A 24,491-nucleotide genomic window follows, 5' to 3' on the forward strand; every position below is an offset into this window, starting at 1 on the left:
TCAGAGTCAATACTCAGATATTTTAATATCCATCTGATCCAGAGAACTTTACAAACCCCTGCCCAAGGATCTAAATTCATACTTTGTACTTCCTCGAGCAACAACTTGCTGCTTTTTACTATTCATGTTCAGAAGGCACACTTGCTCAATGTTGGCCTTTGATGTATTATTTAGACTCCAAATTTAGAAACAGTGTAGGCTTCACGAATATATCGTGATTATTTCAAAATTTCACAAATTCTCCTGAGATCCTCATCATATAGCCAATGACATAATATGGAGTTCACAGAGGACACTCATGCATGAACTGACTCTGGAATCTCACAACAAGACCAATGTGAGGTAGATTATGATTAAGATAAATTGATCATTTACTAGTCAATTAAAATATAAATTATTTGTGATATTCTTACTACTTTTTTCATCTCTTAAATTTTTTTCTATGGGACCCTTTTGAGTGCTCATTACCTTTCAAACTACATCCTCATTTTATTAAGTCCAGGGTGTGATCTATCAAGACATAAATGAAAGATCCCTATAAGACAAACAAATGTGGCCTCTCTTGAATAATCCACTTTCATAATAGAAATTGCCAAAGTTTCCCATTAGATTTTATGACAATTTTTTTGGCCATGTTTGTTAGGTTCTTATTTTTATCAACAATTTAGATATGGCTCACACAATGGAATAAAACAAATTTGAACATACTTTTAAAAAAAAACCAAAAAACATTGATGATCAAATCACCTTTGCGCATAATAAAATATGCTATCTATTCACTTTCAAGTCATCGTGATCTACATAGGCATATGGCCGTTACATGTTTCCATGGTGTCCTCGACATCTTGAATCTCATTGTGGATACTGCATGCGTCACCATCGCTATAGTACGATATTTTCCCTGTTCTGGTCACCCTAGGAAGTAAGGGAACCAGAGAGAGAGAGAGATAGAAAGAGAAAGAGAGGGAGATAGAGAAAGGTAGAGAAAGATAGAGAGAGAGAGAGAGGAGAGGTTCCCAACCAAAGACTGGCATGGACATATTTCTTTTGGACTTCCTTTTATACTTAATGGTCATTTTGATTAAAATTAATTTAAGTATACCATCTGACATCCAAGTTCTACTAACTTTTACTTGTGAATTTATTCTTGATTGGTTAATCTCATTCATTAACTATTCTGATATATTGCTTAAGTAATCTTGGATTAATTTAACCAAAACGATAAGTTGAGCAGAAAATTTCTAAGATGATAAGCTACACCTCGAGCTCTAGTAGGTTCAAGGGAGGGGTTCATTAATCCTTTCATGAAACCTTTCTATGATCAGTTGTCATGTACATAAAGTCTATCCTGCATGTGAGACTCCTAGAACAACTTTGGGTATGGTCAATTGTCAAACCATAATTTGTCTTCCTAGTTAGGGCCGATGCATTAGAAAATAATCGTAAAACTCTACCTCAAACATTTAAACTACCTTGGACAATGACTTCATGATATCATGTTCGTGGATTTTTCTCTTCTTATACGAAGACCAAACTGTACCATATTGACCACTTAGAAATATTTATACACTTCAACATGTGAGCTAAGATTGTATGAAGCATGAGTCAGCAAATCATCTGTTATAGTAAATAAACATTATATCAACAATATGTTTCTGGCGATTTATATGTAAGGACCACTTATACAATAGTGAGCCCTATCTAGGGACTCATACAAATCAGTTCAGTGCTATATTTTTCTATTCTATCAAGACATTTTGATGTCGTTCTTAAGTATCCTATAAATAGGAATCAAGATGAGTGATCATCACTTTATGATCTCATCATAATTCAATAATCATGAATTTCACATGCATACTAGTGAATATAATAATGGTAATAAATACTTTCCAAGATGTGGAGTGTGCAATGGGTTTAAATATCATATATAAATCTATAACATATATCATAAAATCCACCTTGGTCTGAAAAAATTTCACTTATATTTTTTGCAATTTAGGTTATCCTTTGCAACCCTATTAATTCCAAAATTCTTCTCCTTGTTGATAACATGCCTATTAATTCCAAAATCCTAGATTTATATTATGAAAATTACATGATTATTTGCATCAAAATGATTATATATGAGTGTTAACAAACCTACATTGATAAAATATATTTTTAGAATGCTATTCTGACTTTGGTAGATATGTAGCTATTTTTATGGAATTTTTTGACATTATATACACTGAGAAAATGCTTTTTCAAATTGGAATATATTTTTGAAAAAAAATATTCCATAGAGTGTATTATGTTTTATGAATCATAAATATAAATTTTTAATTTATTTTATGGAAACTACTTAAGGGTTTCTGATCTTATTTTTTGGCCACACCAAAGTCCTCATTGGGTTATATTGAATGTGATGGAAATATATGTGGCCGGCAAGCCAATCACACAGTCCACATCTTGTTCCATATTCATTAATAGAACATATTCATTATAGTGCACGTGTGATGTGTATAATGAAGTCCATGAATACATGATCGGACTTAGTGAATTATGATGAGATCGTAATGCGGAGATCACTAGTCTTTAAGCATGTATTCTAAATATTCCTATTTGAAGGATATGCGAGGAGGACATCGAAGTATCCGGATAGAATATCACTATCTAGCCTCACCCATATGATGAGTATGGCCGGTCCCGTGGCCTTAGTGTGGCGTCACTAAGGATAGATAGTGGATGCTCTTTAGTGGAAAGGGTTCACTGGATTGATCCGTACGAATCCCTGAATGGTATTATACTGAACTGTCAATTAGGTTGATTCACATCACAGTTGTGTAAGGGGTCCTTAGGCCTGAGACACCAAAGACATCTTGTGGACGGACGGTTGTACTTTGGCTATGGCCAACGAGTCTCTAATCATGGGATTCTAAACGGTCTTAGTTCGGGTGCATCAAGAAGTACACGAAGGCGATTAAGTGGTCAAGATGGGATCGTCCACCCTCGGTATAAGAGGTGACAGCGCAAGGAAGTCGATGCAACAAAGTCCTTGTCCAAGGCGGCGAAATATCGGAGAAGAGTTCTCCAATGATTTCCGAATACATCAGTACTAACTCGGATGATCGATTAGGGTTTGACAGTTGACCATACCCTAAGTCATCCAAGGAGCGTCAAGTGGATGAGGGATTATACATACACGGTAACCGATGATGAACAGGTTCCATGAGTGAGTCAATACACACTCCTTTGTATCTTCTAGGACACGAGGTGTAGCTTGGCACCCCACGTGTTGGAGTCTCGACCTATCGATTGGGTTAAATCAATCCGACGTTAATTAATCTATATGATGATATAGTTAATTAATTTGGAAGGCCAATAAAGGTTATTGGGCCATTAGAGTCATTAACTACACTAATACATGGGCCTAGAGGGTCACACACAAATGGTCTTTTGGACGTTGGAAGATATACTTAAGTTTTGGGGGTTTTTATGAAAAATACCCACTTAGTATAAACAGGGGAAGACCCTGAACAAAATTCACCCAGCCCAGAATTGTTCAGGGGCCTTTCCCCTTTTTCTCCACTCTCCCCACACCCCCTCTCCATCCCTGATGTGATTGGGACGAGGTAACAACGTCGACGGAGAATGAACGGGGCTCGTCAACGAGAAGGAGGAGATCAGACGCGCCAAGGACCACGTGGATACGTCTAGAGGATGCACACTTGAGCAGCTCGACTCGTCTCGCTCCGGGATCGAAGAAATCACGAATGAGATTCGTGCAAAGGTACTTTGTTTAAATGTTTTTGTCAATGCCGTTCTGTTATGTTCATCCAGATCTAGGCCTCTAGAACCCAACAGAATGCAAAAAAGCAATCTGTATTTTTCCAATGATTAGTGGACCATTAGAAAAAAGATCTATTGAAATTACAACAAATGCACTTCCAAAGATTGAGATAGAGTGACATGGGAAAAAGATAAATTTGAAAATCTGTTTTAGAATAAATTCCCTGAAATTAAAAAAATATTGCACATGTGAGCAGTACCATTTAATTGGTCAAAAGTGAAAACATGTTGACGTGGCACAGACAAAACACAGCCACATCAATGCATTAATAGTGTCAATCATGATATATTATCTTTTTGTGCTGTGACACCAACATCTTGCTAGTGTCAATGCACTAATTACATAAGACACATGTCCCAAATTGTAGCAAATTTAAACTTTTATATATGACGATCAACAAAGAATAATGAGCTGATATTTTGAGGACAAACTCATACTTCTCTCTGCTTTCCATCCAGGCCCACTCATGCTTAAGATGATATTCTAAATGATGTTAACATACTCTTTAGACTTGCTTCCTACATTATTATGCATTTTAGAGAGTTACATCAAGCCTGTTTTTGATTTCCTTGGAGACTGAGGACCTAGGGTTGATATCCTTGACTTACATGCCTTTAACATCACTATATAGGTTAGATCCATCTCATCCTTTATTTTTTTATCATTTTCATCACTTCTTGCACCTTTCATATCATTTTCTTCCATCATCTCACCATCCTTAGAGTTACATAAGTATTTACATTTATTTGCATATACAAACTTTCCCATCTCTGTATTCGCTTTCTCATTCAGTCATCATCTCTTCTCTCCATCATCCTAATCTCTTTCTCATTTTCCCTCTTACATCACTATTACATATACCATATCTCATATTAATATTCTTAATATCTCAATTAATATTATCTGTCACGTTCTTACCTTGCCATTTCCCTCATCTCACTAGCTTATTCTGTCTCACCTCTTGAATTGCCTCATAAACTGTACTTAATCACTGTTCGCTATGGATATGATCCTTATCGCATTCTAGCCATATTTTCATTGAGTAAAGGCTTTCTAAATTTAACGATTAAACTCAAAACCATGGGCATTCATTAACAGCCTAATTTTTTGACCACTTATCATTGTCCTTGATCAGTAGATGATGTGGTGTAAACTTTTTAAATTCATCAGTAGAAGGCTGATGAATATGGTCTCCTCTTCCATGATCATGTCTGTAATTCAACCAAGGCATGCCATCAACTCCTCGTGGATAGGTTCAACACCAGGATTATGGAAAGGTTTCCATATATGTTTGGTCTCATGGTATTAGGGATCCAGACAGAGATGAAAGCATATAATACAACAATAAACAAAACCCATGATAATTGTTCCCTATTGTATCCTATACAAGATGCTTACTCAAGCCCCTTATAAGGAGGATCAGCATAAACAATTAACTCCAAGAACATATATTGGTATTCTAAGACTTTATCTACTCTGGGTAGATATTGAGATGAATAAAATTCATTTATTTATGTTTACCCATAAGATCTTTCCCAGAAAAAAGGGTTCACAAATATCCCCTTAGGAGATGTAACATTCTGTTACATCATCTCTGGCTACATAGGATGTTTGTTAGATAGAGGGCTTGTATGGAAAAGGCAGTGATGGTAGTCAATGTGATTGGCCGATGATGTTATCCTTTTAGGAGGCATGGATGATGTAATACGTAGTCGACCAGGATTGAGCGGCACGTATTACAACACAGGGCGACAATGCAAATTGATATGATGTAAATTTTTATATTGAATGACAAGTACGAAGAAAGAACTATTAAAATTGGCGGTCAATTAAATCAACAGAGTTTGATTAGGCACAATCTACCTCCCAATGTCCCTTTGGACAAATTCGATGCTACAAGATGAAGGGTAAGTTTAATTACCCATAGACGTCCAATCCTCCTCAGTAAACTACTAGTGATTTACCACAAGAAAAGGTCATATCTCTCACTAGGGCGAGCTGTGTTCTATTCGTCGAGGACAAATCCTAACTCACAGAGACGTAGAGCACAATTCAACAGTACTGTAAGAATTAACCGAGCTGCAAATGACGGGGATGACGGTGGAACCTGATGTGCGATATCCATCAATGGCGCAGTAGGATCGTAAGGGCAGATTCCAAGCGAAGAGCAGGCGCACCGACAAGGTATGTTGCGTGGACTAGGCATAGAGCACGGGCCGAGTGCGTGTGCAGATGGGCACCAACGGGTGGCAGGCGTGGGTGCGCGTGTGACAGAGAGCGGCGCACGGCATAGGTCAACGCACGGCAGGGCTTGGCATGGGAGGGCGCAAGCGCGTGGCTGTGCAGGGCATCGGCGGGCAGCGGGCGCAGATGCACACGCGCGGCAAGAGCGTGCGTGCAACTGCCGACAGCACACGGCAGGACTTTAACGCGAGCAGGGTGCGGGCGTGCGACATGCAGGCGCGTGTGGTGGGGGGAGAGTGCATGGGGTAGGCCACGGCACAGTAAGGCGCCAGCGTGCAGCAGGTGCAGGCGCGCACGGAAACCCATAGAAATGATGGGTTCTTGGACGTTCTAGCGCAGGAGGCTCCAAGAATTGGCGGCAAGGCTGTCGTTGAGAGCAACTGTGGGATGGCAGATCGATGGCGGCTCCATCGGGCGATGATCAGTCGGTGACATACACGACGACGGCAAGGAGCGAACGCAAAATTCAGGATTCTCTGAGAAAGGCTGTTTGGACGTTTCTTGAAGAACAGTAGATCAAGAACGGAAGTTCTTGACGGGGAGAACGATCCAAGGGCAAAAAGCGGGCGAGGGCAACGATCCACGATAATTCTCGACGTGGAGAGGAGGCCACGATCCCACAATCTACTAAACGATCTATCTACTGGTGGTAAGAAAGAACTAAAAAAAACTCAACTTCAAATTTCAACTTCAAATTCTCTCTAAGGGTCCTCTTGGGCATGCCGGCCTTTATATAGGGTCGAAGGCATGCCCAATTTGCCATAAAGGGAGGGAACCGTCTCTTGACGAGTGGCCCTCTCAAATGACAAAAAAATAAAACCGTTCATAAAGAACAAGGCCCAAAACACAATAGGCCCATCCACACTTCGAGAGGAAATTACATTAAAAAATAAACGATAAAATATGAACACATGCTGATGTGTCATCAAACGGAGTACTTGAACAACATGTCGCGAGCGTCAGCTCGAGCTGCTCGGCGAGGCTGTTGTCGTATTTCTATGCTGTTGGCGAGATGGTCCCCCATCAATGGATATTCATATATGAGGAGACTTCTACAAATTGAAATCATATTTCAAAAATAATTGGTTCTAATAACAACTTAACCATTGTACCAAAATGGTTCTTCTAGTTGCCTTCAGACATGTCTAATGTTAAAAACAACCATATACTCTATTATGTGTTAAGTATTGGTCTGCGTGCCAAGTAAGATAGTTCATCGGTCTGAATTAGGAAATAATTAAAGATTTAAGTAATAATATAATATATGTATGGTCCTATTTGCTTATACTCGTAAAAAATTATATAAAAATTTGAAATAAAACAGAAGAATGTGATGTAGACATACATGTTTCAAAATTTCTATTACATTTCATTTTTATCTATTTATAAATTTATGTCTCTAAATATAAATCTCATCAATATTAATCATTAAAAAATATTAACATACTTTCTCAATATACAGATGATTTTTTTTACAAATTATGCCTTGCATAAAATCTCATTAAAAGCCCCACAAAATTAAATCATAGTTTAAATATTTTTAATTACATTATAGATTATATTAAAATATAAATAAAAACTTATAAAATTGTAATCACTTTATAAAAATAAGATTTGTTTCATGTTTTTGAATCCATAGGGAACAGATATTAGCGATTAAACACATTTTCAACTGTGACTAGGTGATGCGAGCATATATTTTATAAATCAAGAATATGGTGAGATATTTTATACTTCAATAACTAATGTGTATTAAATAATTATAAAATTGAATTAAGCAAGAAAAATAGATACTGATGATGGGTAAATTAAAAAATGAGAGATTGCACATATGAATCTTTTCGATGAGATGGTTAAATGTGGATAGATAGACTTAGATTGGCTCAGATGAATGGATATGCATAGACGGAAATGTATGGATTGATCATGAGAAGGATGAAAAAAAAATAAGTGAAAGGAGAATCACCATAGAACCTTAGGTAATAAAGTCGTCAAACTTAAGAGTATATCCACCAACATTCAAAAACTTGTGTGTGTGACCTTCTGGGCTCATGTATCAGTCTATAAAATAACCTTTATGGCCCAATAACCTACACTGGGTCAACATTATTGATTATCTATATCGCATATATATTAATCAGTCAAAGATCAATTTAACCTAATATATAGGTTAAGTTTTTGGCCCATGGGGTGCCAAGCTACACCTCATGTTCTAGAAAAAAAGAGTATGTCAACTCTCTTTTCCATTGTTATCATTTATTTTGTATCTATAATCCCTCATCCATGTGAAAATCCAAAACTAATTGGGGTATGATTAATTTTATAACCCTAATTGGACATTCTAGTAAGTATTGATGCATGGTGAAACCATCGAAGAACAACATCTCTAATATTTCCACTATCCTTCTCGGGATTTAACTACATCATTTTCCTCGAGTCAATCTCCTCTAATACTGAGATTAAAAAAATCTCATCTTAACTACACAATCACCTTCATAGACTTGTTTCTGCATTCGAGTAAGGATGGTTGGAAATAGCCTGATTAGAGACTCATAGGTTATATTTAAAACACAACCGGTCATCCACAAGGCATTTTAATGTCTCAGGTCTAAGGACCACTTACACAACCTTGACATGAATCAACTTTTTTGACGACAAGAATAATATGATTCAGGAATTCATGTGGATTAATTATCTATCCTTAATGTCTCCCCACTAATGGCTAAGGGATCGGTCATACTCATCATATAAGTGGGACAAAATAGTTTTATTATATATGGATATTTTGATGTTATTCTCAAGTATTCTTTACATATGAATGTTTTAAACACATTTTAAAGACTAGCGATTGATGTATTATGATTTCATCGTAATTCAAATAGTCATTAAAAGTAGTCATGGACTTTAATTATAAGCATGAAAAACACATTATGATGAACATATTACATTAATGAATATTAAACAAGATTTGAAATGTGTAATTGGTTCTCGAGCCACATAAATTTCCATAAATAACATCTAATAAATATTTATAATTGTGTATAATTATGATCAGATAAGGTTTGAGTAAAAATGTTAGGAATTATTTAATCAGTCCTAATTTTATGCATTTATTGATTTATGAGGTGAAACCCACTTGAATCGTGTAAGCCAGATCAATAAATTCTGGTATTTATTTTCATTTTATTCAAGATCCATGAATCAAGTGGATTTAATATGTATTTAATGGAGCCAAACAAGAGAAAAGAAATGACAAGACACAATGAGCATTAGGGGGAGAAGCCCAGATCATGACCTAGAATAGCTAAGGAGGTGCAAACCATTAAAATGAGAATTTAGAGCTCAAATCAAGAATATTCTCAATCAAGATTGAATAAAGGCAAGTTTTTGTGGATTCAACTAAAATCCAGACCTGAATGATACTTTCTAGATCTGGATCATCAAGGGGGTGGATGTGAGGGTACAAATAAATTCATCCAAGCCTTTGAATTTCAACTAGCCAATTCCAAGGGCTTAGAGCATTGGAGCACCTCTGTTTAAATGAATTTTTCTTAATTTTCATTTTTAGTCATGAATTATGCTACCAACTATTATTGGTGAAATATACATATTTTGTGGTTCTATTATTGGAGCAAGATTTAATTATTTACTCTCGAAGTGTGATAACCAAAATTATTAGGTTACTACAATAAATTTGGAATATAAATAATGTATTATGTTTTTCTAGGAATTATTTATGGATTTTTTGCCTTATTTGTCCAACCTACCACTCATCATCATTCAGTTTTGATCAAATGGTGACCAATCACATGGTTTCCAATGATTAACATAGCTAAGCATTGGTGAAAAGATGCCACTGAGCAATGCAAATCATGATGCCCTAATGGCCAATCATGAGCTGATGCCTTTTAATTTTTCGTTGAGGAGATGACGTAGGCCAAAAGAATGAAAGGCTGAATTAAAATTATATAAAGGTGATTACAATGACCAACATATGATGATGTGGTATTTCTTTAAAGTCCATTGATTATTTTCATTCAATGATTTAAAAGTCAAATAGGCAACATGATAGGTGTTATCACATCATTGGTTTACAATTAAAAATGCATTAACGTGGAATCTTGTAAAATGCCTTGTCCTATCAAAGTCTTAAATGTGATAATTATTGGCACATAATTTTTTAACGTCACAATGACATGGACTTGTGTCATCTGGCTGAGAAAAAAAATGTGTGGATGGGGCACGAGATGATGGGTACCCACATCACACATTTAATATAATTTAAATCTGTTATTTTTCCTCTTATTTTTTACAAGACATGTTGTACTCTCTGAGCCCCCAATTTAGGATGACACAGAGCATCACAACCAATCACATGAAAATTTTTAAAAAAAGGTATATAAGAAAAACCTTAGGCATGACCTAGAGGCGGTAGTGATGAAGATATTTTAAGCGAAATAAACTGCCATGATTTCCTCAAATTCAAACACTGATATCTATTGATTTAGAAGGCCAATTGAGCTGAAATTTTGAGGGCAGCTTTTTCTTTTCCCCTCCTTTCATTTATGCCCTCAGATGTATAACAGGAGATGCTGATATCTGTAAAATTGATGTTTGAACTTTCTTCCTACACATGTAGACAATTGATAGAGAGTGAGACCATCAAGTGTTGTACCATAGTTTCTTTGGTGCTTGAGGATGAGTACCTGCATCTGCAGCCAAACGTAATGATCTGGGGCAAGTTGCATTGCCTTACATTGTCTCATCATCATCCGCATTGTTAGGTTAAATCTATCTCATTATCCAATCACATTACTTACAATCAATTTCGTTACTCCTTATATCATCTTTTTTTTTGCCTCATCATCCTGTCCTAATAGCACCTACATAAATATTCATATCCATCCACCTCTGTTTGTCTATCCATCTTCTTATCACGTCATTGTGATTTTACCTCATCATTCATATTCCTATTTCTCACTCTCTATCCCACATCACTATCTCATATCCCCTGTCTTTTATATCAATATTTATAATATATCAATAAATCTTAGATGTTAACTTCCCACTTGATACGTTTTATTTTCCTACTATCTTGTATTTTATACATATTCCATTTCATCTGTTTAATCATCCGTTAAAGAGTGTTAAATCCCTAATAAATGTTCCATGTGGAGATAATTCTTACTCAGCACTAGCTGGATATATTTCAGCAAGGAAAGGTTTTTTGAATATTTTACTGATTAAACTCAAAAGCCAACAACGAAATAATTAATAACCCATTTTTGAGTTTATCAAGTTGTGAAGGGAAGGCACCACTCAGCATGTTGGGCATGTGATAATGTCGTTAGCATGATCTTCTGTTTTTCCATACTGATTTTCTCACCCTTTTGTAAGGGTATTGTTCCAGTGGATAGTATTGCTCCTAAACTTTCTAATACCCCCATCCACATCTAGGTGTCATTTTTTCTTCATTTATCATTTATATAATTCTTCAAAAGACTCATAAAAAAATGTTTTATAAATTCAGATTAAGTATTTTAAATGTAATTAATAACATTTGATTATTTTTCTATTTAATTCTTTAAAACATCTAAAAACTATAAAAGATATCATTTCAACTGAAATGTGTTATATCATTACTTGCTCCCTAGGAAATCAAGCCTTGATTACCCTTTGGTAAGGGACTTTGTATAAATATTTTCACCCCAGTTTTCTGTTTTATTATAAACTCGCAAGTCTTCAACTAGGGTTTCCTCACATGCCTCGTAGGGTTCAAGAATTATGACTCTAACACTGCAAAAAAAAGACATTTCTCTTTTGTTGCATCATCTGTGTGATCTGGCATCAGGTTCTGATGCTATTTTCAATCTAACGTTGGATGATTCATCCAATTTTCTTTCCCAATCTTGATGAACATTTATTTAATGATTCCCTTTCCTTCTGCATTCTCATGACAGAGAGCTAGAAGCTGAACATTCCTGGGCTTCAATTATGAAGTCCAGAAGAACCAAAATAACTTGGTGAGGTCACAGAAATTCCCTGGGGACAATCTCTTCCTTGGGTGAGGGATCTTCAAGGCCTTCTGATAGCTGCCACAGATGAACAAGGACCATGTTTATTACAAGCAGACTGAATTCACAATTGCTACTATAGTGCAGGGACGCGGATGGGACAGTTTTTTTTCGTCCCAGGATGAAAAAATCGTCCCGTAGATTAAACGAAAGCCGGGATGAAAATTCATCCCGAGACGAACAAACGGGACGGTTTTCCTATCGACAGACGAAAAAACTGTCCCGCCCGAAGGTCTCAGACGATGGACGGTAAGAGATGGACGAAACTCCTTCGGATTCGCTTCCGACGGTTGAGTTCTTGCCACGTTGCATCACTTAATCAATTCCTTGACATTTTGCATTAAAGTCCTTGCTTTTTACATGCGCCAACTGACGCCGCCCAACTGACGATCTTTGTCCTATCCCGTCCATCGTCCATGTCCGGGACGATCCCGAACTATAATTGCTACTTACTCTTTGCCCTCATCTTGGGACAGGATGACGCATCCTGATAAACCCCCTTCAGAGACTGATACGACTGCTTCGTCCTGATAAACCCAAGGTACCAGTACTTGTTCTTTCTGGGCCACTTTGCAAGGTGAAGAAGGGCGAGAGCGATGAGTGAAGAGGGCACAGGCAGCAGCGGAGAAGAGGACGGCGACGCCGATTGGAGGGCGGCGATTAATTCCGTCGCCACCGTCAACGTCCGCTCCTCTTCCTCTGATACAATCTCTCCAACGCGCGCTTCTGCCGCTGGCGAGGGGAATCCGGGTCCGGACGACGAACCCCAGACGTCAACCAAGGCAGAGTCCCGCGCTCCGAAGCTCTACCAACTCAGGGTTAGCCTTCCTTCTCCCACCCATCGCAGAAAAAGAAAAAAAAAACAAGAAACCGGTGATGAATAAAACCCTAGTTCTTTGACAATGTGAGATTTTTCATGGTTCTAGGTGATTATATCACTTCATGCTCACTCAAAAGAAGTACTTTTTCGGTGATTTAGTGGGAATTCTTTGGATTTATGAAATTATTGTTTTTTCTGATTTTTTTGTGTTTTTTTGGTCATCCATAACAGGCCCAGAAGCTAATTGATGAGATTCTAGACACGAGACTGGAGATGGTGAGTGAAAACAAACCGGACGAAAGAGAAAGTCATGAGATGATTGATGGCGGCGTTAGACTGTTCTCCAAATCCTCCAGGGGTATCGTGTGTGATCCCAATGGTATGAAATTTTCTGGGATCTTATGAATTTTGATGTTCGCAGCAGAATTTGTGCATAAAAGTAGTACAGATAAAAAGAAAAATCAAAAAAATTGCGGATGAAATGTGATGTCCAGTTGTTCATGAGTGTTAACTCGGAAAATACCTGAAAAGGAGAGGTTTTTTGTACCAGATCGACACCTACCAAGCCGTCAGAGACCGCGGATAATTCCCAGCGAGGAAGTTGATGAGAAATCGAAGAAGGTTTGCCTTTAAATGAACCCATGATGTTAGTCATTCGATGCCATGATTCATCTCTCACAGTCGAATTTCTCGATGATGAGTGAGGCCACAGTTTAAACGCCGCGTTCGATCCGTCTCTATCGACGGCGATGTCATAATATCTTCTGCCGTTTGCGCACGCGATCGGGCGTTGGCAAAATCTGAAGCCAGAGATGCAGCGAGGAAGGCGGCCAGTCTCCTCGAGGAGGAAAGAATAGCTGAACTAAAAAAGCAAAGGGGGGAGAAATGGCTTCCATCGATCGCTCGCGAAATGCAGGTTTTCATTCAATTTCGTAGCAATCCTCAGCGGCTAAAACAAATCGAAACTTCTTTCCGTCGGTGATTTCAGTACTGATTACCTTTTTTCATGATTTCAGGCTCGAATCGGAAGGGAAAAGACGACAGCGCCGACGAGCAAGAGCAAATCCTGACATGATCGATCTAGACTGACCTTGTGAAGGACGCGGATCCCTTGTAGAACACAGCTTCTTCTCGTGAATTCCTCCCGCGGCATTCTCATAGCTCGAGGAGCGCTCAAAATGCGGTCCACGTCTCTAAAATACGGAAACCAGTTACGCAATATTTCCAGCATCTCACACCTATTTGAAACTTCACGTTTTCTCAAGTATTTTTTAGTAACATCCCCTCTCTCCGAAATTAGTTACATAAATGTTGGCTATATTCGGGAATATCTGGGGCCTTTTTGAAAGTCGTTTTCTTTGGGGACTTTTGTGTAAAGTTCCTTCTGTTCTTAACGCCAGTTCAACTTCGAGTTTGCTTTACTTCTCCGTCTCTCTCGGCGAGGTCGGAGTGAGAATGGGGCTGCTAATGGAGTCGATCGGCTGCTTGAGATTCTGCGCTTCCACTCTATGGGCGCTTCAGGAGAAGAGATTCTGCATCGTCTTCAACGCTGCGAGCTCCGGAGTCGAATCTCTCACGATTCTCTTGATCCTTCTCTTTTCTCTCCTCCGAACGGTAGCCGTCCGGTAGTTTGTGTCCATTCAGGCATCGAAACCTAGCGATTAACCGGAAGTACCGGCTGTTCACGCGATTCTGATTATCAGTGAGTTTTTCCGCCGTCAATCCTAAGATTGTTTACCGTAGATTTGTCGGAGAAATAATTAAAGCCTAATCTTAATCCATCGCCTATTCACGTGCTCGATTTCGCGAAGGTTTCTATTGGTTTCATGAACGACTGCAATTGATGTACAGTCTGATACATTTCGGTAAATATTTAAATGCTGACGAAATAGTACTATGCAGGAGGGCAGACGGTAAATTATGTCCATTGATACATCGAAACCTAGCGATCAACCGAAAGTAGCGGCTGTTCATGAGATTCAGATGACCGTAGAGCTGGTGAGTTTTTCCGCCGTGAATCCTAATCCAAATCCATCGCCTTTCATGAGCTCGATACCGATAATACTCTTTTTACCGCAGATTCGACGGGTAATTCCTGAAGGCGTTCATCTACTGGTTGCTTGAACGATTGCAACTTATGTGCACCGTGATAAATCTTGGTAAATAATTCTATTATCATAAAACCAGAATCCAAATGTTGACGAACTAGAACTGTGCAGGAGGGCTGACCTGGGAGCCATCTGCCAGAACCTATACTGGTGCGTTTCAGTGTTGTTCATACTTGTCCAACTCCGCCTTGGATGGAGACTCCGCCGGAGCCGCCACCGTTTCATCCCGAAGAGGAAGAGCCCTCATCCTCTGAACTCATCTGCACCGTTGCCAGCATTCTGTCCACCCACGACTCCTCATCGCCGGCTCTACACCAAACCCTCGCTCCTTTCCTTCCTCGCCTCGCACCCACCCTCGTGCCCTCCATTCTCAAGGCCGCCGCTGAGTCGCCTTCCTTCTCAACACCAACGCCCCTCGTCTCCTTCTACGATTGGTGGTCCTCTCGCCTAGAATCTAACTTCCTAAATGAACCCACCGATCTCGCTGCCGCTCTCCTCCCTTCCTTCATCACCCTCCTTCCCGTCCTCTTCCGTTTCAACAAGTTCGCTGATGCAAAATCGCTTCTTGTTTCCTTCATCCGCTCGGATCCCTCCCTCCATCTCCACCGCTACCTTCTCCACCCTGCTGGGCGCTTCCCTCGCATGACCAAAGCCATGATGGACACCTCCATCGGCGCCTACGTTCATCTCCGGCGTCCCAATGAAGCTCTCCAGATCTTCAAGGCCATGAAACGCCGCCGGTATCGCCCCAATATCTTCACTTCTAATATGCTACTTACTTCCCTTGTTCGATCCTCTTACCCTCCTTGCCTGTCCCTTGAGCTGTATCGGGACATGATCAGCTTGGGTCTGTCGCCGACGGCCGTCACGTTCAATATTCTCATCTCCGGGTTCTGCTCAAGATCGATGTTCAGGGAAGCTCTTGATCTCATTCCCCAGATGGAAAATTTGGGTCTGGCCCCTGATAATGTGACGTATAATACCATCTTGGATGCTTACGGAGACAAGGGCATGCTAAAAGAGATTAGAAATCTACTCCAGGAGATGAAGGGCAAGGGTTTGACTCCTGATAGAAGCACTTACAATATCCTGGTCTCCACTTACTGCCGTTTGGGTTGGCTAAAGGAGGCGTCTCAGACGATAGAATTGATGGGAAAGAGCAAGCTTCAGCCTGATGTACAGACATTTAACATGCTAATTGGGGGATTATGCAAGGAAGGCCGGCTGGAGGAGGCAATGGAATTGAGAGATGATATGGAGAAGCGCTTGATTTTTCCTGACACCGTCACTTATAACACTTTGATCAACGCTTGTTTCGAATTTAGAAGCAGTTCAGAGGCTTTCCAGTTTTTGAAGGAGATGGCTGAAAAGGGTGTGGCCAAGAGTGCGGTGACTTATAATATCATGGTCAAAGGTCTATGTAAGGAAGGAAAGATGGAGGAAGCCCTTGGGGCTATGAGAACGATGGAAGAGGAGAATGTATCTCCGGACGTTGTAACTTATAACACGATGATAAATGGATTCTGTAAAGCAGGGAAAACTGGCGAGGCCTTCGGATTGATGAATGAAATGGTGGGAAGAAGTCTGAAGCTGGACACGTTTACTCTGAATTGTGTCGTACACAACCTGTGCAAAGAGAAGAAAATAGAGGAAGCCCATAAGCTGATCAAAGGTCCCCCGAAAAGAGGCCTTATTCCTGATGAAGTGAGCTATGGTATTGTAATGACCGCATACTTTAAAACGGATGGCATGGACAAGGCAATGAGGATATGGAATGAGATGCTGAGCAGAAAAATTCGACCCAGCGTTTCAACTTACAATTCAATAATCAGTGGGCTTTGCAGCCATGGGAAGATTAAAGTGGCAGAGAATAAGTTGAATGAGCTCTTGGGCAGAGGATTGGTGCCAGATGAAACCACATACAATACCCTTATTCATGCATACTGCAAGGAGGACATTGAAAAGGCATTTCAGTTTTACAATGAGATGCTTGAGCATTCATTTAAACCTGACATTATCACCTGTAATATTCTTTTGCATGGCCTTTGTAGTAATGGTAAGGTGGATAAAGCCCTGAAGCTTTTCGCCTCGTGGGTATCCAAAGGTAAAGCGGTTGATATTGTGTCTTATAATACATTGATCAGTGGACTCTGCAAAGAAGGAAGAATCGATGAGGCGATGAAACTTCTTACAGATATGGATCTCAAGAAATTAGAACCTGATACTTACAGTTATAGTGCAATTTTATTTGCGCTCTCTCATGCGGGAAGATCTCAAGAAGCATATACACTTGTTTGCAGGATGATTGGAGCAGGAAAACGGCCAGAGACCTCTTGCTTTCCGGGGCTGCAGAAAGTGCTAACTGATCTTGGGTTGGATAAAATTCCTGAAAATTTTCGAAATGAAAGTCAAGAGGAAGTTTCAGTGCTTAGCGAGTCTGAAGCTTACGAGGAACAGATGTCCAAGCTATGTCACGCTGGTCACTTCAAGGAGGCAAAATCTGTTTTAGACGAAGTGATTCAGAAGGGAATTTCAATAAAAACATCGACTTATATTACTTTGATGGACGGATTTATAAAGCGTCAGAAAAGAATGACAAAAAGACCTCGCTAGATTCAGACGAGTATCACATGAAACGAGTAGATTGTAAGGCGCTCACATAAAACGGGGGACCAGCTCGTGATTTTGACTTGAGCGTTGGTTGCTTCCATTACTCTGATGGATGGAAGATACCTACTTATATTACTCTGATGGACGGAACGTCAAAAGACGAAGATGGAGGTTTGACTTTGACTTGGAGATCTTTGATTATTATTGTTTTGCCTCTATAATACCGAGGAAATGCATAATTGCGCAGGTGTAAAGTTTTGGGAAAACCCTTGGTTGTCATCTGTCCATAGCTTCAGTCATACAGTCCCTGAGATCTAGTGGCCATGGGAAATGCGAGGGCAAAAAAATGATTATTTGATTTTATTTCCCTTGATTTTTGGAGCAAAAAAGCGTCATTATAGTAGTCAGCTTGTTCTACAGAATCCTGTGATTAGAACTGTGGAAAGTGTAAGAATTCAGAGCCTAATTTATGGGTGAAACAGCTCTCTAATGGTGATTTCTAATTGCTTGTCACAATCTTCCTCTCTCTACCCTTTCCTCTTTGTCATCTTTTTTTGTCTGTCTCATTCGCTCTCTGTTCCCTCCACTGCATCTGTAATTCATATCTGTCTCTCTCGCTCTCTCGCCCTCGCATTCATGGATAATGTTCAATTAGAGAAATATGTTTTGGTAGTAGGTCCAACTTTCAAGTAAGAGTGTTGGTATTCTTGACTGGCCACTTATCAATCATTAATTAGTTTATGGGAGAAAATTGTGTATCACATTTGAAATAACTTGTCGCTTCTATTTTTATGGTGGCTTCTTCTCCCATCATATGGCAAGATTTACTTCTCAAGAAACTTCATTGACTTTGAAATGAATCTCTCGACCAACCACATTCTGTGGGATTTTCCATGGGTAATGTTGGGATGCCCCCGACACTACACTTGGAGCCATGGTGCTACTGTCAGTGTTGCACTTGACAGTGGCACCATCTATGCAAGCTCCTCATGGCATCTGAGATGAACATGGCTTCTTGCTAGTGGTCTGCAAGAGCTACACACGCTCTTGGTAGCTAGAGAGACTGATACGAACCTTGATCTGGGTTCGGATCGGAAGGGAAAAGGACGAGGCTAGGCTGGAGATTCCTGGGGTAGAGGGGTGAAATGGGAAGGTTAGGAGAGGAGGCCGAGCATAGGGGGTAGGGACCGGCCAGGGGCAAGCCGCCTGGAGACGCGGTGAAGTAGAGACGATCGCAAGGATGAGGATCGTAGAAGGGGAGAGAGAGACCAGACCTAGACGAGGAGAGGGGCAGGACAAGAGCACTTCTTCTAACTTCTTCTTCTTTCTTGGCTGCCCTCCTAAAGGGAGGGCATCCCTATTTAAAGGGAAATACATAATTGCAAATGACTGAAATGCCTCTGTGGGCTAAATGACAAAACTACCCCTAGGAGGGTTTAGGATCCTGTCAGAGACCAACATAGTGCTGCATGCGTGGCATTGGCACATGTGCCTGCTCCTCACCTTTAATGGTGAATGATCCACAACAACAGACAATGTGCAGAAGCCGTGTGTGCCCTGTGCACAATATTCAGGTAGTGATGCTCGTCCTGGTCGTGGGCTACGATTTATGCAGAATAGATACCGGTCTTTGTGCAAAGCATTAGCTGATCAGGGGTGGTGTTGGCAAGGGGTTGGGAGACCCTATGCTTGGTGCGACAACCTTTGAATGTTGCACATGAGGTGTTAGATCCAGAGAAGGCATTAGAGTGCATCCTTTGCTGGAGACCTGTAGGTGCACTGTGTGCCACGACGGGATCAACCACGGGCGTGCAAGTGCTTCAGGAGAGGAGCGATATAATCGACATTCTAGTTGCAAGGCTGACAAAGGTGGCCTTGGCAAGATGGAACATGGTGCCTCTTGGGCCATCACGAAGGTGACTTGTCTGGTTCAGCTTGGGAGGTACCTTAGGCCAGGGTCTTGTGGGCGCACAAGTGGTACGGGTTAACAGTATTTGAGGTGACACTCCAGTTATAGGTCAAGAGAATTGGCCTGAAAGAAACATGGTGCCTCCTTGTCATCACGGATATGAGGTCAATTGCCATTTGTCCAAGACACTATAGCGCATTGCCTAGTACAGATAACTCTGTAAATTCTCTAGGCAATAGACTATAGAATGTTCTCTCTCAAGGGTTGATCCAACTACTTCTAATTTTGATATATTCAAAGAATTTGGCCCTGGTGAAGGCTACTTGACTTCGTGCATGTGATCCAGGTCAGCACACTGCTAAACGATACATTTAACTCTTGTGAACTTAGTCGTGTGATAGTGTAGCTTTCCACTCCATCAGTTGGAAACTCAATCTATCAATTAGGTTAATTAATTCATAATTAATTAACCTATATATTGTCATAAATAAATAATTTTAGGTTATCAGATAGTTGTTTAGTAAACCAGCTTAAAGGTCTTACACAAATGATCTTTTAGACGCGAGGATATATATTTAAGATTTAGGGTTTCCTAAAAATTATTTAGTTAAGTATAAATAAGAGAAGGTCTTGAATGAGATTTAGCCAAGCTACAATTTTTCAGGTGCCTCACCTTCTTCCTTCTCCCCTAAGTTTGTTTGCACTTCGATGTCATTGGAATGGCGTACCAACAAAGATAGATCAAGAATGGAGATTTATCCATTCAAAGCAGATTAAATGTCTCGAGCATTGAGTGGTTACATCTAGAGGCTAAACACACGCATAGCTCAACCTGTCTAAATCAATGATATAAGAAATCAAAGATCATACAAATGCATGTGATTTGATCTTATGTTTTAGAGTGTCATTATTATTTCATTCGCAGTCTTTCACTTCATGAGTCATTTTTTGTTTCATCTGAATAAAGCTCTAGAACCCAACAAAAGCTGACATCCACGGAATTTAAACCAACTCATTGAGACCAACAAAGAAACAAAAAAGCAGGGATCATAGAGTTGAATATCTTTATCTTTATCCAAATATATTTTCTTGGACATGTACATTGTACAATTGGAAATTTTATATCTTTATTGAACATGCAAAAAATATTCCTATAGATGGCATATAAATATTCCACAATGTTGTATGATGGGTTGAAATGTAGAATCTACCTTCACTACCCAAACTTTGATCTCGGGAAATAGGTGTACCTGCCAGCCTGCATTCATCATTTATTGTTACGTTTCCTTAAGTCCCATGTATTTACACTTAAATTTTACCTAAAAAATAGATTCACTAGGGTAAGTTTTGGTGTCCTTAGTTCTAATGTTAAAGTTGGTTTCTTTTCATACTGCATAGAATTTGAAATGCTCAAAATTTGTATCGTGAGGTTAATGTATTGATTTCTTATTGCCAATGAACACTCGTGGATGTATGACTTATCGAATATCTTGATTAGTCCATCCCACCCTGCACATAAGATTTTACGCCATTTGTTCATAAAAGTTGGCTCTCATAGATCATCACAGCGAGCGAAGCCATGATGAGTTGATCGATGATGATGGCATCAATTGATATTATTGGTGTGTACGAAACTCACACTATCATGTATCCTTTAAGATTATTGGATTAAAATTAATTCAGTATTTTATTATCGTTGGATATTTATAATGAATCCCTTGAATACATGCATTGACCAAGTGGCTTATGATGATATCATAATACAAAGATATTTATCCTTCAAATATGCATTTGACTGTGACCAACGAGTTCCTATTTTTGGAATTCCAGACCATATTAGCCCCAGTGCAGCATCAAGTTCATGACGAAGATTAAATGATCAAGATTAGATTTTTTACCCTCAATATAAGATGAGAAAGCTCAAGGAAGATAGTGTGATGAAGTCTTTGGCGAAGGCAGCGAAATATTATTCCTTGAGATGGTGATCTTTGTGAAATTTTCTCAAGGACTTTTCTGCAAAAGTTCTCTAATGGTTTAAATAGAAGAGGCACCATCATTTGAAACCCACACAATCATTTGTTGAGTGCCCCCCTTTTTTCTCTTGCTCTTCCTTCTTTAGTGTTGCTTCTAGTAAGAGTAAATGGTGAGAAAATCCTTTATGATTTCTTGCGGCTCAATTCCAAGGAGTGAAGGGGAGATCCACCATTCTAAAGATTGCATGGATACATCTAGAGGTGGTGCATCTGAACAGCTTGAAGAAACTCAACACAAGAACCAAGTGATTATAGAAGTTGTTCTTCGTATAGATGATATGATCGTTAATGTTTTCCTGTTTGAACATCCATTTTCAATGCAGTATTTTTCTGTGAATCAATTCTGGATTTGTTGATTGAAGCCACAAATCTCAACTGTGATGACGGAAGACAAGGGGTCCAAACAACAGACGTAACAAAACATTAAGTCCTGATGACAGAACTGACAATTTTAAAGGAAAAGAACCTCTGCTCATGTATACACAAGCAACGATAGGTCTAGCTGTAGTGACGGTAGTGAAGGTCTGTGCGAGTAAGAAGTTGGGGACAGAGAGAGAGCATATGAGAGCGAGAGTCCCTCTCAGGCAGAGATTGAGAGAGAGAGACTAAGAGAGGGAGATTGAGATATACAAAGTGAGAGATGAAGAGTGAGAGAGTGATAGATAGATAGAGAGAGAACAAGAGATTAAGAGAGATTGAGAGAGAGAGAGAGATCATGATGAGAGAATGAGAGACTAAGAGAGAGAATGGGAGATTAAGAGAGAGAAAGTGGGTGAGAGAGAGGGGGAAATAGAGGGAGAGAGTGCGTGTGAGAGAGAGTAAAAAAGAGAGAGAGAGAGTGTGTGTGTGCGAGAGAGAGAGTGCGTGTGACAGAGAGTGAAAAAGAGAGAGAGTGCATGTGAGAGAGAGTGAAAAAGAGAGAGTGCGTGAGAGATAGAGTGAGAAAGTGACAGTGTGTGTGTGAGAGAGAGAGAGAGAGAGTGAGCGAGCATGGGAGAGGGAGAGTGAGAGAGAGCGAGCATGGGAGAGAGAGAGTGAGAGAGAGCGAGCATGGGAGAGAGAGAGTGAGAGAGAGCGAGCAAGAGATAGAGAGAGAGAGATAGAGAGATAGATAGAGAGAGATAGAGGGATAGATAGAGAGATATAGAGAGATATAGAGAGATATAGAGAGAGAAATAGAGAGATAGAGAGAGAAACAGAGAGAGAGAGAGAGAGAACAAGAGACCGAGAGGGATATCGTGAGAGAGAGATAGAAAAAGAACAATAGACCAAGAGAGATATCATGATAGATAGAAAGAATGAGAGACCAAGAGAGACATTGTGAGAAAGAGAGAGAAAGAACAATAGATTATGAGGTATAATATGTGTGTGAGAGAGAAAGGAGAAGAGATTGAGAGATTTATTGTAAGAGAGAGAGAGAGAGAGAGAACAAGAGATTGAGAGATTTCTTGTAGGAGAGAAAAGAGAAAGAACAAGAGATTGAGGTAGAGAGAGAATCAGAAAAGAATTTGTCTTACCCTTGGGTGTTAAAAGACAGACTAAAGCATAAAATAAATTTTTTTTGTTTGATAAGGTTCCCTTTTGTGACAGTCGATGATGTTGTCTCGATGACATGACAATGTGATGTGAGACAATGATATATGAGGAATTTTCTAGTTGTATGATGGGATTCTAACTGGGATTGCAGTGGTGCACCTCAGCAGAAAATTCCTCCCCGAGTAGAGACCAGATGGGGCATGGGATGCAGGCTTGTTGGACGAATGACCATTGACATTTTCTAACAGAGGGAACCAGACTAAACGGACTTCTGTTCAATCATCCACCCATACCATTTCATTTCTTCAGTTTATTGCCTTCCATATTTCATCATTGTCACAATTCTCTCGTCACTCTATCACAGAAAAGAAATACTGACGGCGGACGTATGGATGAGGAAATATATTATATTTAACTAAACATATATCATAGGGTTAATAGCACGGTACATCCCAAAACCATGTCCAAAGTCTGCGAGTTAACCTTAGCTTTTTTTTTGGCACGGTATATCCCAAACTCACTAAGTCGTCTGCGATATATCTCGGTGATGACGTGGAGTCCATCGTGGCTGCCAGGTGGATCTCCGGCCAGATTTTTACCTGGCGGAACCCACCTGGCCGCCACGCTGGATTCCACGTCATCACAGTGATATGTCTACCTGCCAAGGGTTTAACTTAAAGAGAGAGAGAGAGGCATTCTAGAGAGAGAGAGAGAGAGAGGGAGAGAGAGGCATGCTAGAGAGAGAGAGAAGGAGAGAGAGGTTCTAGAGAGAGAAAGAGAGGTGTTCTAGAGAGAGAAGCATTGTTCTCTAGAACACCTCTCTTTCTCTCTCTAGAACCTCTCTCTCCTTCTCTCTCTAGAACACCTCTCTTTCTCTCTCTAGAACCTGCCAAGGGTTTTCTGATAAGAGAGAGAGGCATTCTATAGAGAGAGAGAGAGGCGTGCTAGAGAGAGAAGGAGAGAGAGGTTCTAGAGAGAGAAAGAGAGGTGTTCTAGAGAGAGAGGCATTGCTCTCTAGAACACCTCTCTTTATCTCTCTAGAACACCTCTCTTTCTCTCTCTAGAACCTCTCTCTCCTTTTCTCTCTCTTTCTAGAGAGAGAAAGAGAGGTGTTATAGAGAGAGAAAGAGAGGTGTTATAGAGAGAGAAAGAGAGGTGTTTTAGAGAGAGAAAGAGAGGTGTTCTAGAGAACAACGCCTCTCTCTCTAGAACACCTCTTTTTCTCTCTCTAGAACCTCTCTCTCTCCTTCTCTCTAGAACCTCTCTCTCTCTCCTTCTCTCTAGAACTCTCTCTCTCTCTCGTTCTCTTGGCAGGTAGACATATCACG

The 24,491-nt window shown here is 39.8% G+C and overlaps 2 protein-coding genes across 6 annotated transcripts; both read left to right on the top strand.

The window, feature by feature from the left end:
• Window positions 1–12,743: 12,743 nt before the first annotated feature.
• LOC144702245 (uncharacterized) lies at window positions 12,744–14,247 on the top strand. 2 transcript variants are annotated; one of them, XM_078574213.1, is made up of 5 exons: window positions 12,744–12,965; window positions 13,199–13,346; window positions 13,518–13,588; window positions 13,680–13,883; window positions 13,984–14,247. In XM_078574213.1, exons 1-5 carry the CDS (start codon window positions 12,744–12,746, stop codon window positions 14,035–14,037), a joined length of 699 nt encoding a protein of 232 aa, XP_078430339.1. In that variant the 3' UTR covers window positions 14,038–14,247. The 2 variants fall into 2 exon arrangements, with proteins under 2 accessions (XP_078430339.1, XP_078430338.1); XM_078574212.1 differs by having other exon boundaries at window positions 13,680–14,247.
• A 145-nt stretch (window positions 14,248–14,392) lies between these two features.
• On the top strand, window positions 14,393–18,374 carry LOC144702244 (Pentatricopeptide repeat (PPR) superfamily protein). Of its 4 annotated transcripts, none has more exons than XR_013581213.1 (5): window positions 14,393–14,669; window positions 14,870–14,965; window positions 15,047–15,126; window positions 15,187–17,856; window positions 17,933–18,374. XR_013581213.1 is itself a non-coding variant. In XM_078574211.1 (5 exons), the coding sequence occupies exons 4-5, from the start codon at window positions 15,268–15,270 to the stop codon at window positions 17,378–17,380; spliced, it is 1,917 nt and encodes a 638-aa protein (XP_078430337.1). In that variant the 5' UTR covers window positions 14,393–14,669; window positions 14,870–14,965; window positions 15,047–15,126; window positions 15,187–15,267; the 3' UTR covers window positions 17,381–17,511. The 4 variants fall into 4 exon arrangements, 3 of the variants coding, with proteins under 3 accessions (XP_078430337.1, XP_078430335.1, XP_078430336.1); XM_078574211.1 differs by lacking the exon at window positions 17,933–18,374 and having other exon boundaries at window positions 15,187–17,179; window positions 17,376–17,511; XM_078574209.1 differs by having other exon boundaries at window positions 15,187–18,374.
• Window positions 18,375–24,491: the final 6,117 nt, after the last annotated feature.

Source organism: Wolffia australiana, chromosome 4 (genome assembly GCF_029677425.1).
Source record: "Wolffia australiana isolate 7733 chromosome 4, ASM2967742v1".
NCBI classification, from domain to species: domain Eukaryota; kingdom Viridiplantae; phylum Streptophyta; class Magnoliopsida; order Alismatales; family Araceae; genus Wolffia; species Wolffia australiana.